The sequence below is a fragment of the Lycium ferocissimum genome, chromosome 11, assembly GCF_029784015.1.
Source record: "Lycium ferocissimum isolate CSIRO_LF1 chromosome 11, AGI_CSIRO_Lferr_CH_V1, whole genome shotgun sequence".
Taxonomy (NCBI): Eukaryota; Viridiplantae; Streptophyta; class Magnoliopsida; order Solanales; family Solanaceae; genus Lycium; species Lycium ferocissimum.
The window spans coordinates 29825599-29841804 of NC_081352.1; the positions used below are offsets into that span (position 1 = coordinate 29825599).

At 37.7% G+C, this 16206-nt stretch overlaps 1 protein-coding gene and 1 long non-coding RNA gene across 2 annotated transcripts; one reads left to right on the top strand and one right to left on the bottom strand.

Moving 5' to 3' along the window:
• The first annotated feature begins 200 nt into the window (after positions 1-200).
• Positions 201-4187, top strand: LOC132038215 (uncharacterized). The gene is made up of 3 exons (XM_059428920.1): positions 201-2579; positions 2713-2858; positions 3753-4187. The coding sequence occupies exons 1-3, from the start codon at positions 201-203 to the stop codon at positions 4033-4035; spliced, it is 2808 nt and encodes a 935-aa protein (XP_059284903.1). The 3' UTR covers positions 4036-4187.
• Positions 4188-8294: 4107 nt separating this feature from the next.
• On the bottom strand, positions 8295-10441 carry LOC132037344 (uncharacterized). The gene is made up of 2 exons (XR_009409849.1): positions 10199-10441; positions 8295-9377 (listed from the first exon to the last, which is right to left on the bottom strand). It is a non-coding gene; the product is annotated as an uncharacterized LOC132037344 (long non-coding RNA).
• Positions 10442-16206: the final 5765 nt, after the last annotated feature.

Here is a 16206-nt window from a genome sequence, read left to right on the forward strand (position 1 = left end):
GATTCCAGAATCATTTGAATCACTGGATCATTACTTTGGTTCTTTCTTTTTCCCCTTACTGGAAGAAACGCGAGCCGAAATTGCTGCTTCTTTGAAAGACATAGTCAAAGCACCATTTGCTGAATTAATCTCCTTTACTGAAGTAAAGCCAAATAGAGCTTTAGATGTTAAGGTTGACTATTGGAGGAATAAATGTAGTGATGGTCGGGTTCCTTATAGGACATCGCGGAGATATCTTAATGTCTCGAAAGCTGCCTCGATGGACATGTAAGCTGAAATTCTTAGAAGAAGAATCAGGAAACTTTGCTGAAGCAGCGGAAATAGCACGGCTGAATGGTGATATTCTTTGTGAAGCTGATCTTCTCGGGAAGGGAGGGGATTTCGATAAGGCGTGCTCACTCGTCCTTTTATATGTGCTCTCTCACTCCTTATGGATGGACGGAAGCAAAGGTTGGCCTTTGAAATCGTTCGTGCGAAAGGATGAACTCCTAAAGAAGGCGACGTCGTTCGCGAAGCATGGGTCAAATTTTGAAACCATGTGCACTGAGATTAAAGTTTTAGCAGGTGAGTCAGGTGACTGGTCCGACTTGAAGCATATATTCAGTTCCTCTCAGAAAAGTAAAAGTTTCCTTGGTGAAATGTTGTGCTGTAGAAAAATCTTGGATTTTCATATTCGAGTGGATGTAAAGAAGTATGTTTGGGATGATAAGTTATTGGGCAATCTACATGATTTGGAAGAACTGATTTCGTGCTGCCAGGTTAGTGTTGGGACAATGCTTCACTTTTGGAATTCGTGGAAGAAGAATGTCATCGATGTTCTTGATTCTATCCAGTGCCTCGGAGACGTAAATTATGGTGAATTCAAGGAGATTGGAGAATTCTGCCTAAAATACTTTGGCGCAAGGCAGCAGATGAATGGTCTCAACATTACGTATGTTCTGCTTCATCCAGCAGCCGAATGGGTCAAAAACATTCAAAACTTTGTCATTAAACGGAACAAACAGATGGTATTTGTTGATGCTCGGCATTTTATTTCTGCTGCCCGGACTCATTGGCATACAGAATTACTCGTAGTTGGTCTTAAAGTTCTCGAAACTCTTGCATCCCTCTATGAGTTGGCCGTAAAGTCAATGCCTCTGTTTTGTCAAAGCATGTGCCTACTAAATGTGTACGAGATCGCAAAGTTTTTGTTGGAGTCCGAACACCATGATGGGAGAATACATAACTTTCTGATATTGTCTGGAAAATACTTTGAAAAGATATTCCCCCTCGATCCCCGACAATCAATGGTGGACAGTATGATTGTTCTAAGGAGAACAAAGCTTTCATGTGACGTACTTCAAGAATTCATTGTTCGAGACATTGGCACCAGTGATCTTCTTAGTTATGGACAGATTGGAAGGATAGTGATGATATGGCTTGCTTCTGGCAATCTTTCCGAGGAGCTGTACAAGAAAGTTGTTGGAAGAATCCCATCGGATGTTCCTTGGAAGTCATTCTTTGAAACTCTCAATTGCATGAAACAGAGGGAATGTATGGAAGATTTTGAGTCAGGCGATTCTGTTGGAGGAAAATTGTTGGAATTTCAAGAAGTTCTATCGAGCGACGGTAATCTTGAATGTTCTGAGGGATCTTCAAACAATGCGGCGGAAACTATGGAGGTTACGTTATTGCGGAAATTTTGTGATGCTTTGCAGGATACCTTCAGCGCAAATTGGATGAAAATAGATGACTTTTTCTCCCCAGTGTGCTTCTTGTATCTTCTTGAGCGCTTCCTGATTTTGGTATCTCAATATCGTGGAATCTTCTTCACTGCAAAATCTTCATTTGTGGAGTGGCTGATATCTGAGCAGTTTGAAGCCCGAAAGACTTCCACGCATGCAATTAACACACAGCTTCTAGAAGAATTTTATGATTCCGTACTCGTGATGGTGCAAGAATTGATTTATGATAAAGCAGGTACAGTTGAGTGGATTGAACGATCGAGAATTAACATTCATCTGTACTATAAGCAAATGTTTTTGAGACTGGTTCTTGTCCTGTGCTTACTGTGTGTGAACTGTGAGAAATACTATGATGTTCTTTTCAAAGTACTCAGTATCGATGATGTTAGGAACCAGCTTCCGGAGGAACTTTATGACATTCTTCAGCGAGGAATGGAGATTAATTACGTTCAGATAAATGATTTTGGAGAAGCTTTTGAAAAGTGTGGAGATCCTCTTTTGGTTGTCACCCTTGGTGAGATTGTTACGGAAGTCGAGTATCCCAATGTTGTTTCGGTGCAGTTGGGAACAAACTGCAGCAGAGAAGATATCTTGAGTTTGTTGCTTCCACCTAGAAGTGACAGTTCACTAGTTCAAACTGTCACTGTTCCGGAAGTCATGTCTGATCCATCCGGGAAAATTTCCGTAATTTCTGGTGATCAACCAAACAGTTTGGCAATGCCACCTTCGGCAGTTACTTCCGTGTCAGATCAACAGATGAATTGGGCCGTGTTTCAGGAAATATCGAATGTCTTGAAGTCTATTGGCAATGATGGCTGTGGAACTTCTGCACTTGACTTAACGGTTAATCTGAAGGTGAAATTAATCCTAATTCTCTTAGTGTTATGACTTGGAATTCAGTAAAACTCTGTGCTTGTTGAATTGTTTGTTTTCATGTTTTTGTCTCTTCCTACTAAGTTACTGAACTTGTGTTTTTTGCTGTTTTAAGGAGGAAATGAATGCTAATATGAACTTCTTGACGGGTGCAATTAATCTGTGCTCGGGGAAGAAACTTTATGCTGGCGAGGACATGATGGAGGAAGCGCGTAATATGCTTCAGGAGCTGTTACAACTCGATTCATTAATGAATAAAAGGTTTGCTGTTTCTTACCATTTTTTAACTTTTTTTTTTTCTGCTGGATTATATCATACTGTGCTACTTTTGGTTAAGTGTGTCATTTTAGATCAATAAAACGTAATTCCACCACCCCTCGCCAATTTTAATATGAACGGCGAGGGGCATACGACGTGGCTGCTGTCGAGTTCTAAATGTTAAGGTTTAATATGGATAGTGACATGTGAAATTCATTCAAACACTTCATCTTTAAAATGTGCCCCCTGGCCCCAGAGGTTGTTTTTTATTTGAGTGATTGCACATACTTTATAAAATAGGAGCATGCTCTTTTAAGGTTGATTATCCAAACGTCCCTTTTTAGACCGCCCTTTGGATTTGGACTCCTATTTTTTACTAAGTTGCATGCAAACATAAAAGTTATACAAATATAGTCCATGGACAAATTTTTATAATTTTGAATTTTGATTTCTATCCTCTCAAGCAATGTTGGACAAACATATACCCGAACCTTAAAATTTTGGATTCTCTCTCAAAATTTAGAATTTCTTTATAGCTCCATTGTAATAATTTTGAATCTTAGCCGAATCATCGCACTCCCGAATCTTAAAATTTAGATTTTGCCGAATCCGACACTAGAATTCGTGCCTGTATTGGATACTCCTCATACATTTCTCAAACCTTACACGCAAAACATTAAATTGTTTGCTTACTTTTCTCAAGATTTTCAATGAGGTCACGATCTTTAGTTTCCATAAGTTGCAAGAGATACAAAAAGAGCATCCCTTTTGGTGAAAATTTCTGCTCATTTAAGCTGGTCTTGATACCGTCTTCTCCTAGCATGTTTTTGTACATGAATTTTTTTCATATCTTTAAATAAAACCTTTTTTAAGTATTTTGTGCTTAATGTTATGCAGCACTCTGGAACAAGAAAGCATTGAACAATTGCTAAAGAGCATTCTGTCAAAAAAGCCCAAGCTAGAAGCTTTCTTGAATCAGCTCATCGTGCCTAAGGATGTAAGTGTCGCGTTAGAGAACCAATGCGCGGAGAAACTTGATGTAGCATGTAATGAAGTTGCTTCGACGGATCTTCTTCCATCTGTCAGTACTTTTGAGACCCGAGGCGGTGACCAGGGTGCTGGAAAGCAGGGAAAAGGAAAAGGGAAGTACAAGAAACGAAAAGGTAAAAGGAGGAATTAAGTGAACATGAAACCATAGCGTATAGTGAGCATGATATGACTTATTACTGTACTTTTTGTGTAATTTCTTTGTGTTGTGAATATAGTGAGTTGAAATGAGTTTTGTCTGGTGTTTTAGAGGAAATGTTATGAGATATAGTCAAAGTTAAAAGGAGGTTACTTTCTGTGCATTTTTTAGTTGTGATTAATACAGTGAGTTAAAATGAACTATTTTCTCTTTACAACGATTCTTAGGGTGTGTTTGGTTAAAAATTCCTCACATAACAAGGTCGAATCTGTCACACCCTAACCTTATTAGGGTGTGATGGGCTTTCAAACTTACAACCCTCAGACTCTTACTACGCACATAAATTTTTCTCTAATAAGGATAAAATACAAAATACAACTTTCAAAAATAATTATTTTCGTTGCTTTCAAATTACATAAAATACGTAATTGAACGGTAACCAATACATACAACGTAACGGCTAATGGAACACCCACGACGTTGTGCGCAAAGTCTCCAACACGGATCCGTAAATCATAACGGACAAACTCGACTCGGCGGCACTCACAGGAAAATGGGCTTGCCATCTCCGCCGGAACATCTTCAATAATAACTTCATGCGGGAGTACACGTGGCATGAGACGCGAAATTTCCCGAAGACGGAGGGTCAGTATGAAAAGTGTACTGAGCATGTAAGGCATGCAATACAGAAAACAAAACCATAACCGAGACAGACAAGACAAAAAAAATAAATAAATAAATACATTACTCAAAATAGTCAAAATACCAGACGCTTACTTTCCAGACTCAAGTCTTAGGTACTGTCTCATATGTCATAAAGAGTGCGGAGGATAGGCGAGTCATCCAGAAAATATCAAAATACGTATTTAGCAATTACGGATCGTATGTCCGAAAAGGTGCAGAAAATACAGTATGCACCGGTGATGTCACACGTCGGACGGAGTGCAGATCGTACAGAATATTCAGATGAGTTCGTATACCGAACGGAATACCGAACGTACAGAATGCTCAGACGATGTCATATATCGGACGGAATCTGACGTACGGGGAATGTTCGAGATGCGCATATATCGGACGAAATACGGAACGTACGAACGTTCAAAAGATGACATACATCGGACGAATACCGAATGCACGGAGATGCTCAAATGATATCATATGTCTCATATGTGTCTAACGTGTCCCGGCCCTCCCGTGAGGGACTCGGTAGTTAAAATCATGCATAACAAAATCATATATCATATATGCAAATAGCGTGTCCCGGCCCTTTGTTAAGGGACTCGGTAGTATAGAATCATGCATGTCGAATCATGTACCAAGTATACATAACGTGTCCCGCCCTCCATCGGGTCTCGGTGGATAATATCAAGTGCCATCCGGCCGCCATCCCCGTATCATCATAAACACATACGGATAACGTGTCCCGCCCGCAAGTACGAGGGACTCGGTGAACAATGCGGTGAAATGCGCACGAGAACATGTCACCGGCCGGGACTCGGTGAATCGGAATCATACCGTAGAGTACGCACGAGAACATAACATGCCCCGGCCCGGACTCGATGAAAGATACATTAAGCCATGCACGAGCAGAACCATGAGAAACCATATGCACATAAATCCAGACTCGATGGATACGTACACTTACCGACATATGAAGATCCAGAAGCAAGGTTCGGGTCCTTCCAAATTAGTATCAAAAAGTTATGGGCTTTTGAAGTGCAGAGACCTCTTCGGACGTTTCAAGCGATCCGGGATCGTGTATGAAGAACATTAAAGCTTACAGAGAATGCTCATATCAAAATACTTGTATCAAATGCTTATATCACAACGCTTATATCCGAATACTTACATCAGAATTTCTATTTCAGAATATTTACATCAGAGTGCTTATATCAGAATACTCATATCAGATCATTCGTATCGAAGTGTTTATGTCAGGATAGTCAAATCAGAATACTCATATCTGAGTTACCGGATACTTATAGCAAACACGGAACATTAGCCAAAAGTCTCCATTAATTATCGTACGGAAATAAGGCAAATAGAACAATACACATAGGTCTCAGGGATTGTGGGCCCACCTCGGGTCAAGTCGGGTAGCAAACATAAAAATGTGGCCATTACGTCTCATTGGGTTATCCTCGAAGGTTTCAAGGCGTTCCGCTTTCATTTTCAAGAGTTACGAACGTTTGAACACTTCTTTACAAAAAAAGCGTACCTTATTTTGTTCAATTCTACTGAATGAATAGTAACTAAATTCAAACTCGGATTTCTAGAATTAGAGTGGTCCCCGAGGCACGTATTCAAGCCTATTATATCTAAGACATGCCAAAGAAGGAAAGAGTAAGCCTTACATACCTTTTCCGCTTCTTACGCTACTCCAAATCCCAGCTCCAAGTTTGCCAAAATCTACAATTTGGTCACATTTACCAAATATTAATTATAAAGCTTTAAGAATTCATTCTTAACCAATACTTGTCTTAATCTCCCAAATAAATTCGCTTACTTTCTGTCGAAATTTCGGCAGCACCTCCTCTGTAAATACACCGTCCCGAGAATATGGCTCGGCCCAAATCAACATACAGTAATCCGGGAATTCAACCCGGCCAATCCAACAACAATACTAACAACACTTCACTATCCACTTCTATTCAATTCAATAACTTTCAAAATGATTCAATTATCTTTTCCAACAACCTACAAATGATCCCAACTTATTTAAATCATTAAACCTTCATTTTTGTCATAGAACCCACACAACAACAACCAAGACATTAAATAATATCAGTTCATCATTCCAACATGACCACCCCCTACACGGCTACAACATACATAACACACCCACACGGCTCACATTCAACACACAACATTTCTATGCTTTTCATTCATTTCTACACATAACAACAACCAAAACACTAATAACATTAATTCATTCTTTCTCTACACAACGACAAGACACACCCACGGCCACAACACCACTACACGGCCACACACACAACTCACATTATTTCCATGAATTTCATGCATTTCTTCATACCACAACAAGCAACTCGCAACATAAAATGAACTTAATCTTCCACACAACACATCACATGCACACACGGCCCAAGCACGCAACACACATATTTTCATATACTTCATCCATTTCTTCAACCTACAACATATATAAACCATCATAACAAAATAAAAGAGACTAGTTCTTACCTTTTTCCTTCTAACTCCTTCACTTGACCAAGATGCTACATCGATGAAACAAGCGTCCTATCCTCCGAAATAATTATACCACGTTGTCGAGAACCCTTGAATTGGTAGGAATACATGAAGAAAATAATTTTTGGCACAAGATTTCCAATGGCTATTTTTTTCTTAGCCATGGCCGAATAGGCCTTCTCCTTGCTCTTCATCTTTCTTTTTTTTTTTTTTGTTCTTGAATAGAAGGCAACTCATATATATATATATATTGGTATCTCTCCAAGCATGTGAGGGGCACATGCCCCTCTCTAGAGATTTCTTGAATTTTTGAAAAAAAGGATGACTTCTTGGTCATCTTTTTCTATATTTTTTTTCCTTTTTGTTTATTTTTGTCACATGGCCAATATGGCCTCTTTGGAATTTTCATGAAACTTGGGTGAAATTCCCTTTTTGCCCCTCGACTTTTCTCAATATTACGATTTTGCCCCTAACCTTCCACATTATTTCCATTGGCCATCTTGTAAATTTCTCTTTTTACCCCTGACCTTTCTCAATATTTCCATACTAATAATACTTGTAAACAATATTCATAACCTACTTGTACATTGAAATGATTTCGGAAAATGGTCTCGCCCTTAACTTTCCACGATGACTTTGAAATATCCAAACGTGCAAAATACGGGCTATAACAGAATCAGTTAACAATTTGTCTTGAACAAAGTCTTACATTCAAAGTTGATACGACACCTTCCGTCGAAATTTTGGATAATTTTTAATAGTGGAATTAATAAAGATGGAAAGGGAAGTAATTGAAAATATTAACTCTCAAATTCAAGATGTGCAACCAAATGAAACATGCAGTCCACAACTCAATTATAAGAGCCATAGTATTTTGAGAAGAAAACAATCATGGTAAAGAATAATTGTATAACATTCATTTATATTTGTCACGACCCGACTAGGAGCCACAACGGGCACCCGGGGCTAACCACCGAGCACCGCTCACTATACTGCTCACTATACTTTTTATACTCTTCTTTATCAAATTCATATACAATTCATGCTAGAAATCGTACTTTTATAAACATAAGCCCTTAGGCTATCAAAATAGTAGTATGCATCTACGTAAAAACTGTGAGACCATACTACACACACTGCGTACCTACGAGCCTCTACTGAAGTACTATACATATACGCGGAACAAGACTCCGTCATGCCCAAAATATACATAGATATACACAACAGAATAACCATAAGCACTTCCGAACAATGGAGTGCTCTCAAATCAGCCGCTAACTCCTATGCACCTGGATCAAGATCGTCTCCTTGTCTACCTGTGGGCATGAACACAACGTCCAAGAAAACGGACGTCAGTACGAATATTATACTGAGTATGAGAGGCATAATCAATAATAATACATCAATGAAATAGGGAGGCATCAATAAAATAAGGTATAATCTGTAACTAACTATGAATCATAGAGGCATACTTGCGTGCGACTTACTTCCATACTCAACATCTCATGTATGCATAACACATATGTATATAAATGCACGACCATATCGGAACGGTATGATAATCAATAACATTAGCCCGCGTCCGGGGTACCATCTCATGCCGCCCACTAGTGGTGTCTGCCCATGCCAAAAGGTCATGGTGTATCCGTATAGCTGCCCGCCTTAGCGGTGACTGCCCGGCCAACTAGGCGCGGTGTAATATGATCATGACATGCTCATCAAAAATACTTGTAATAATATGATTATCATAATATGCTTATCATAGTACATGCATAAGACTCAAGATCAACTATACTCTATCGGGGTGATGTAAGGTCGTGATTTCCCGATTTCATTATGGAGCAATTATTGACATTCTGCCTCACCTTGAAGGAATTAGAACATAAGGTGAGTGTAAGCAATAAATAACATCATTATCACTATGGCATCATCATATCATATCTCTTATCTTATATAGATATTTATGGATATAAGCTTCTAGCTTTCCGGAATATAGGAACTCATTAAGAGGAAGGGAACTTATGCTATAGGATTCATGCCATTAGAAAGAAAGGACTAGCCTCACATACCTTTGTCGTTTAGCTATGTTATCGTTCACTTGCTCTCCCCCAATGTCACGTCGTTACCTTCACGGGAGAATTCATATTAACATTAGTTAATCGATTATAAGAACGCGTCGTAAGTTCCAGAGAAAATTGGGCAGCATTTCCCCTGTAAACTTAACAATCCTCGAAATTTCAACTTAGCCAAACGTCAATCAAAATACCACAACAACAATACCAACAATTTCATATTAAACTAGAATTAAATCCATTCTTAAATTACTCCCAAAACAGCCCAATATACATTCGAATGCCAATGCTTGTATACACTTCTTTATCTCCGTATAACCATAATATAACAACAACAACTACAGCCAATCCCCTGATATTCCAGCCCACAAAACAGTCCATAACGACCATAAAACAGTCCCCAAAATATCATCGCAAAACAGCCACAAATATTATACCAAACAGCTCCAAAATATAGTCACAAAATAACCACGAAAATTACATAAAAACACTCCAAAATATTGTCACAAACAGCCACGAAAATCACATAAAATAGCCCCAAAATATTATCATAAAACAGCCAGGAAAATTACATAAAACAGCCCCAAATATCGGCACAAAACAGCCCGGTATACGCTTTGTATACAATATCTTTATATACTTTATTCTCCCAAATTCAAGAACAACAACTTATCAACAACATCAACAAAAATATCAACAACCTCATATAGCAATATAAGCACCTAGAAATCTCTCAAAGTTCCAATCAAAAACAACCCTCAAGGCAACCATATCAACCAACTAATCTATGACTTCATAACATAATTTCCTTCACTTTAAACTAGGGAATTCTCCCATGAATAACTTAATTAACAAGAGTAGAGTATATTACATACCTTATTGCCCAGAAAACTCAACTAAAATCCTAGCTCCAAGCTTCAATAATCAGCCACACATCAAGCACCAAATACTATAATCCTTTCCTAACTAGTTTCCAATTCCTAAGATGAAATCTTGATTTGATTTGGAGGAATTCAACTTGAAAGATTTAGAGATCTTTTAGGAGGGTTTGGGAGGGTTTAGAGAGAGTTTAGAGTGAGAGAGAGGGGTAGAAAATGAAAAAAAATTAGATTTTCTCGGTTTTTAATTTATGTGTTTTTACTGTTCATCCGCGTCTACTGTTCGCCCGCAGAATTATTTCATGGACTCAACTTCTTTTTTTCTGAGGTGTAACAATATTACTCCTGTTGAACAAGAAATACTTTTCACTACTTCTATTGCAAATTCAGGATAATAGTTGTCACGCCCCGAACCATGGCCTGGGCGAAACACGGCACTCGGTGCCTTACTGCATGTGACCGAGCGAACCACATGGCTTGCTGAATCATCATGAGACATAACATGAGTGGAATATAACGTGAATGCATGATAAGCCTTTATAAAACGTAATAAGTCATAATACTTAATAAAAATACTTTTTTAAATATGAGTGCGGAAATAACATGAATGAGCCAAAAATGGCTATACAACTCTGAATGTCTGACATAACATAACTGACTTGTTTAGTCTGTGAAACCTCTATCATGAGTTTGACTGGAAAACATACTTGCTGAGACAAGGCCCCCAGTATACCTTAGATGCATAACTAATCATAAAACAAAAGTTGACTAAACCCCGAATGAGGTGGGGCTCACCAATAAGCTGATACGAATGCTGTCTTACTGAGCAGATGTGTCGTCCTGTATATTAGTACCTGCATCGTGAAATGCAGGCTCCTGGGCAATAAAAGGGGGCGTCAGCATATTGAATGTACTGGTATGCAAAGCAACTGAAAGAAATAACATGGGACAAGGAATAACATGATAAGAACTGAAACTGAAAAGCTGGACATGAACATGAGCATGAGCATGAGTACATATATATATATATATATATATAACATAAGCAAAACATGATAAGTAGGGAGAGCATTTCATCAACCGACATGTGATATCACCACGTGGGTACGTAGAGTCTGGTCCTCGCCGCGATCAGCAAAGCCCTCATACCTTGCCGGGGTATAAGATGGTATCGTGCACATGGATCCATTCGATGTAAAATTAAGGTATCGTCCTATCCGGGCGGAGCGATCCTTGTCCTATGGTGGCTACATAGTTTCGGCCATCCGAGCCTTCTCGTAATTCGTGCAACTCCCAAAACATGAACATAATATAATTGGCTAAGAAGCCCGTGATTTTCGTGAATTAACTTGTACTTGTCTTGTAATCATGATTTCACGAAATAACTTGTAAACATGGTTTCGTGAAATAACTTGAAATATAGTTTCATAAGATAACTTGTCATAGTCTTGCAAACGTGTTCTTGATTCATGAGTAATAACAATAGTTCGTAATCATATATATAATTGACTTGAAAACATGCTTGTAACTTGCTAGATAGAATCATAAAGTTTCATATAAACATAATGAGAACACATGAGGAAGAATTCATGATTCATGGATTAAGGCAGGGATTTCTAATAACCGTAATGGAAGATTAGGAATACAATAACGAATATAGATACAAGATTCATGTACATAAATACATAAATACGGGCTACCAATATGTTGGGTTTAATGCCCTAGGATTTGAACTTCATGAATATCAAGAAATAGGGCATGGGGAAGAACGTAGAGATTCCCACATGTGGATGGAAGTTCTACATACCTTAATTGCTCTAAAACTTGAATTAAATACTTGAATTTTGGAGAAGATTTTCCAAATCTTGATTCTTGAATCTTGATATGGGTTTTCTTGAAAACCCTAGATTAGGAATGATGATTTCTTGTTTAGATTACAAGGATATATATTAGAATTGAGTTGGAATAATTAGAGTGGGCTTACCTTGGTGTTCTTGATGATGGAGGAGAGTAGGAGGTCGTTCTAGGGTTTGAGGGAATGAAAAATAATGACTTGAACTGGTATGGACGAATATATACTGTCCTGTGAAATTACAGTTTACGTCCAGAACAGTGGTGGCCGTATTTTGAAATACGGACCGTATTTTGATTTACGGTCCGTATTTTAATTTACGGACTGCACTGCCTCTCTTCAGTAAAATGGCCATAACTCTTTAAACAGATGTCCGTTTGACCCCCACAATATACCGATGGAAAGGTATTTCAAAGATCTACAACTTTTGTCGAGGAAGTTTTCCCAAATTCCGAATACATTTTGAAATACGAGCCGTAAGTAAGCGAAATACGATCCTTATTTAACCATGTGACATCAAAATGCCAAATTCCAGAATGTTCACAAATTCTTGGTTCCAGTTTACGATCACTGTTCATGGGCCTAAACTGAAATACTGTCACTGTTCGTGGGCGTAAACCACCATCTTACAACTGAACAGGGAAATTCTAACTCCCACATTCTTTATCTAATCTTCTAAGTGTAGGATCATGATCAAAGTTTAAGTTAAAGGTACGGGGTGTTACAATAATCATGAGTAGAGATGGTAAGATTAACATAATTTTCAGTAATTCATTCGAATTCTACAACTTGAAATAATACTTTCCGCTACTACTATTGCAAATTCTGGATAATAATCACGAGTAGAGATGGTAAGATTAACATAGTTTTCAGTAATTCATGCGAATTGTTCAACTTTAAACATGTTGGATTATGACTCGTTTGTTGACTTGACTCAATATAATGAATTTGTAAAGATCCACCAAATTATTGAGTCAAAATAGGTCAATATAATGTAACATGATGGTTCAAATTACAACCAAAACCAAACATTCAAAATCTTTAATTTGGACATCGTGCGTTTGGAAGAACCTACATGACTATTAGAACAATAATACACTTTCACATTTTTACTAGAAAATAGCAAAACAGAAAAGGGAGAAGATTGAGTCATGTTGAGCGGGTTTGATTAATATTTCTTCATTTGACTTACTTTGATCCAATTCATTGATTAATAAATGGTAGAAGGGTCAAATGTCAATTATATTATCAATCGAAAATTGAGTAACTTTGTTCTCTGTTAAACTTTTGGTCTAATATTACCCTTGTCATTAGGAAAAAAAAACTCGTTTAGCTTTGATTTTTAATGGAACTCCAAGCTGAGGATAAGCTTAAGCCGTAGTCCAAAGTTAAAAAGTGAATTTGAACTTGCTTTTAAAAAACACATAGAATTCATTTATTTTATGTTGAAACTCCGTTAGTAATGAAGATAAGTATAGGATGATTTGCTAACTATAAATGCATGAACAAATATGAATGGAATACCACATCATTAATGACCTACGCCATATGAGGACAGGGACGAAGCTACCTTAGTGAATGGGTTAGTTGAACGCCCTTCATCGGAAAAATTATGTTGTGTATATAGCTTGACTATCATATTTTACGCATATATACTATAAAACATCAATTTTGACGGACGTTCTCATCAGAAAGCTATAAAAATATGAAATCACATTAAAAAAAATAAAAGTTCCTGATCTGCCATTTTTTGTGAGCTGAAATATGGTCGATGATAAGATCCAGAATAAAAGATAGTAAAACTTTCACTTCACATTTGCTTAAAACAAATAAACTTTCGCTTGAAAAAGGATTCTCTGAATCTGGAGGGTTTTGGAAGAATTACATATATATATATATATATATATATATATATTTAACATATATATATATATATTTTTATATATAACAGTCTTTTAATTTGTATGATAAGACTTTAACCTCATGACAATTGATGTTTGCACCAACATGTCACATGCCGTCTTTTGTTAGTATTTCGGTTATTTAGATGGGGCTATGCTTATCATTACTATCCTATACGCTCTTCTAAATATAAAACTATACAATAAAGATTAGAGTAAATACATCATTTCCCCCTTAAACTTGACCGCACAACTCACTTTAGCAATTAAACTTAACTTGTAATTATATACCCCCTAATCTAGTATGAAGTGAAATAAATACCACTCTGAGATTATAATACCAGTCTCACAATGAGGGGGTGTATTACACACGCGTCACATCATTGCCACATCAACGCCACGTCGTTGCCATGTCAAAAATTATCTAATATTTGATTTTTTAATTCTTTTTTCTTTTCTTTTTATTTATTCATTATTTTTCCTTTTCCTTACATATATTTTTATATGCAATTAGACTTTAGCAATATATATATATATATATATGTATGTATGTATGTATGTATGTATGTATATATATATATATATATATATATGGGCCCCAGGCCCTTTCTCCTTCTTCTCCCCGCCCCCTCCCCCCCGGCATCTTCCCTCTCCTTGTTTCCCGTCTTCCCATCTTCACAGTCGTCACCCTCTCCTCTCTCACTCACACAGTAAATATGCGTCGAATCACGTCGCCGTTACACGGCTCCACCTCCGTACACTCTTCCATTGTTGCATTTCTTCATCATCAGCAACCAATCAAATCCAAAGACCTTCACCTTCCCCAACAACAACCCCCTTTCCAAAGAAAAACAAGAGGAAGCAGTGATAAAATAATCCAGCGGACACCCGTTGAGATTAAGATAATAAAAAACCACCCTCATTTCCATTTTTTCTCTGTATATAAGCTAAGTTAGAAAGATTATTATGAACAGAGAAAATTGGGAAGAAAGGGAGGGGTGGCTGCGAAGAAGAAAGGGAGGGGGTAGTGGGGGCGTAGAATCAAAATTGGGCCTTTCTTAACAATAAGAATTTGATGTCCATATTGCTGGTATTTAATCGTTCATTTTAGGTTATTAATGGTTCCACTGAGCTTCAAACGATGGAGAGGGAGGAGAGGGAAAGGAAGCGTGGGGCTGGGAGGGGGGTTTAGAAGAAATAGAAAAGGCCCATTTTATTTTATTTTATTGATTTATTGTATAATAATATTACATATATCAGCGGGCCCACCTTTTTATGTTATTTAATTGCCTAAATTTCTTTTTCTTTTTTCTTTTTTCTTTTTTGCCACATCAACATTAGAAGGTGTTTATTTCACCTCAAACAACAATAAGGGGTATACAATTACAAGTTAAGTTTAATTGCTATAGTGAGTTGTGCGGACAAGTTTAGGGGTGAAATGATGTATTTTCTCTAAAGATTACTCAAATATATGTGTTGGAAAAAATAGTTTTGGGCCTACTACACCCATAAAGGGGGCTAGCTAATTAGACGGCCCATTAGTTAGCCCAACTTTTAACTCTATTGGAAGACGCGTACTAAAACCTAGAAACAGCTAGGGTTAAGGTTAATTCTTTGCATCCGTTGGAGGACTCTTTAGGCTGTAGACAAAGGTGATTCATCCCCTTCGTGTTCCCGACGACTGGTGACACGAGTCGTGATTGCTGCAAATCCGCTTCCGCTAAGGTGTACCACCTCGTAGCTTCGGGCGAAGGTTTGACCCATAAAATGATAATATAATGGAACCAATATGAGGTTTATAGGAAGTGTTTTGATTACCAATCAATTCATAAGAAATGTCTTTGGGCAAAGCAAAGTTGGAAGCCACTCTACGGGGCATGTTTGCAAGTGAGTTTATAGAAGATCTTATTTACAACGACCATAACCCCTCTATTAATTTGGAATTTAGGAAAACTTCCTTAATAAAAGTTGTATCCCTTTGAAATAGATTTCCAACGGTATATTATGGGTCTTGAACAGAGCTATATACAAGAAGTTATGGCCAATCTACGACAGACTGTTTGGGCAGAATATCACGTTCTGGCGCAGCATGCGGCCCGCAAACACGACAATCGGCCACGCAGTTGTGTAGCAAAGTATGCCGGTGAAATTTTTGAGGTCCTGCATGGTTTGCGACACAACATGCATTTAGCAAAGCATGCTTTGCATCCCGCAAAGTGTGTCGCATGTTGTGTCAGTCCAGAATTTTCTGG

Excerpts from the sequence above, each read along its gene's own strand:
- LOC132038215 (XM_059428920.1), top strand. The coding sequence starts at position 201 with ATGGTCGGGTTCCTTATAGGACATCGCGGAGATATCTTAATGTCTCGA. Across the intron at positions 2,580-2,712 it reads ACTTAACGGTTAATCTGAAG|GAGGAAATGAATGCTAATAT; the intron begins GTGAAATTAATC and ends TGCTGTTTTAAG. Across the intron at positions 2,859-3,752 it reads GATTCATTAATGAATAAAAG|CACTCTGGAACAAGAAAGCA; the intron begins GTTTGCTGTTTC and ends AATGTTATGCAG.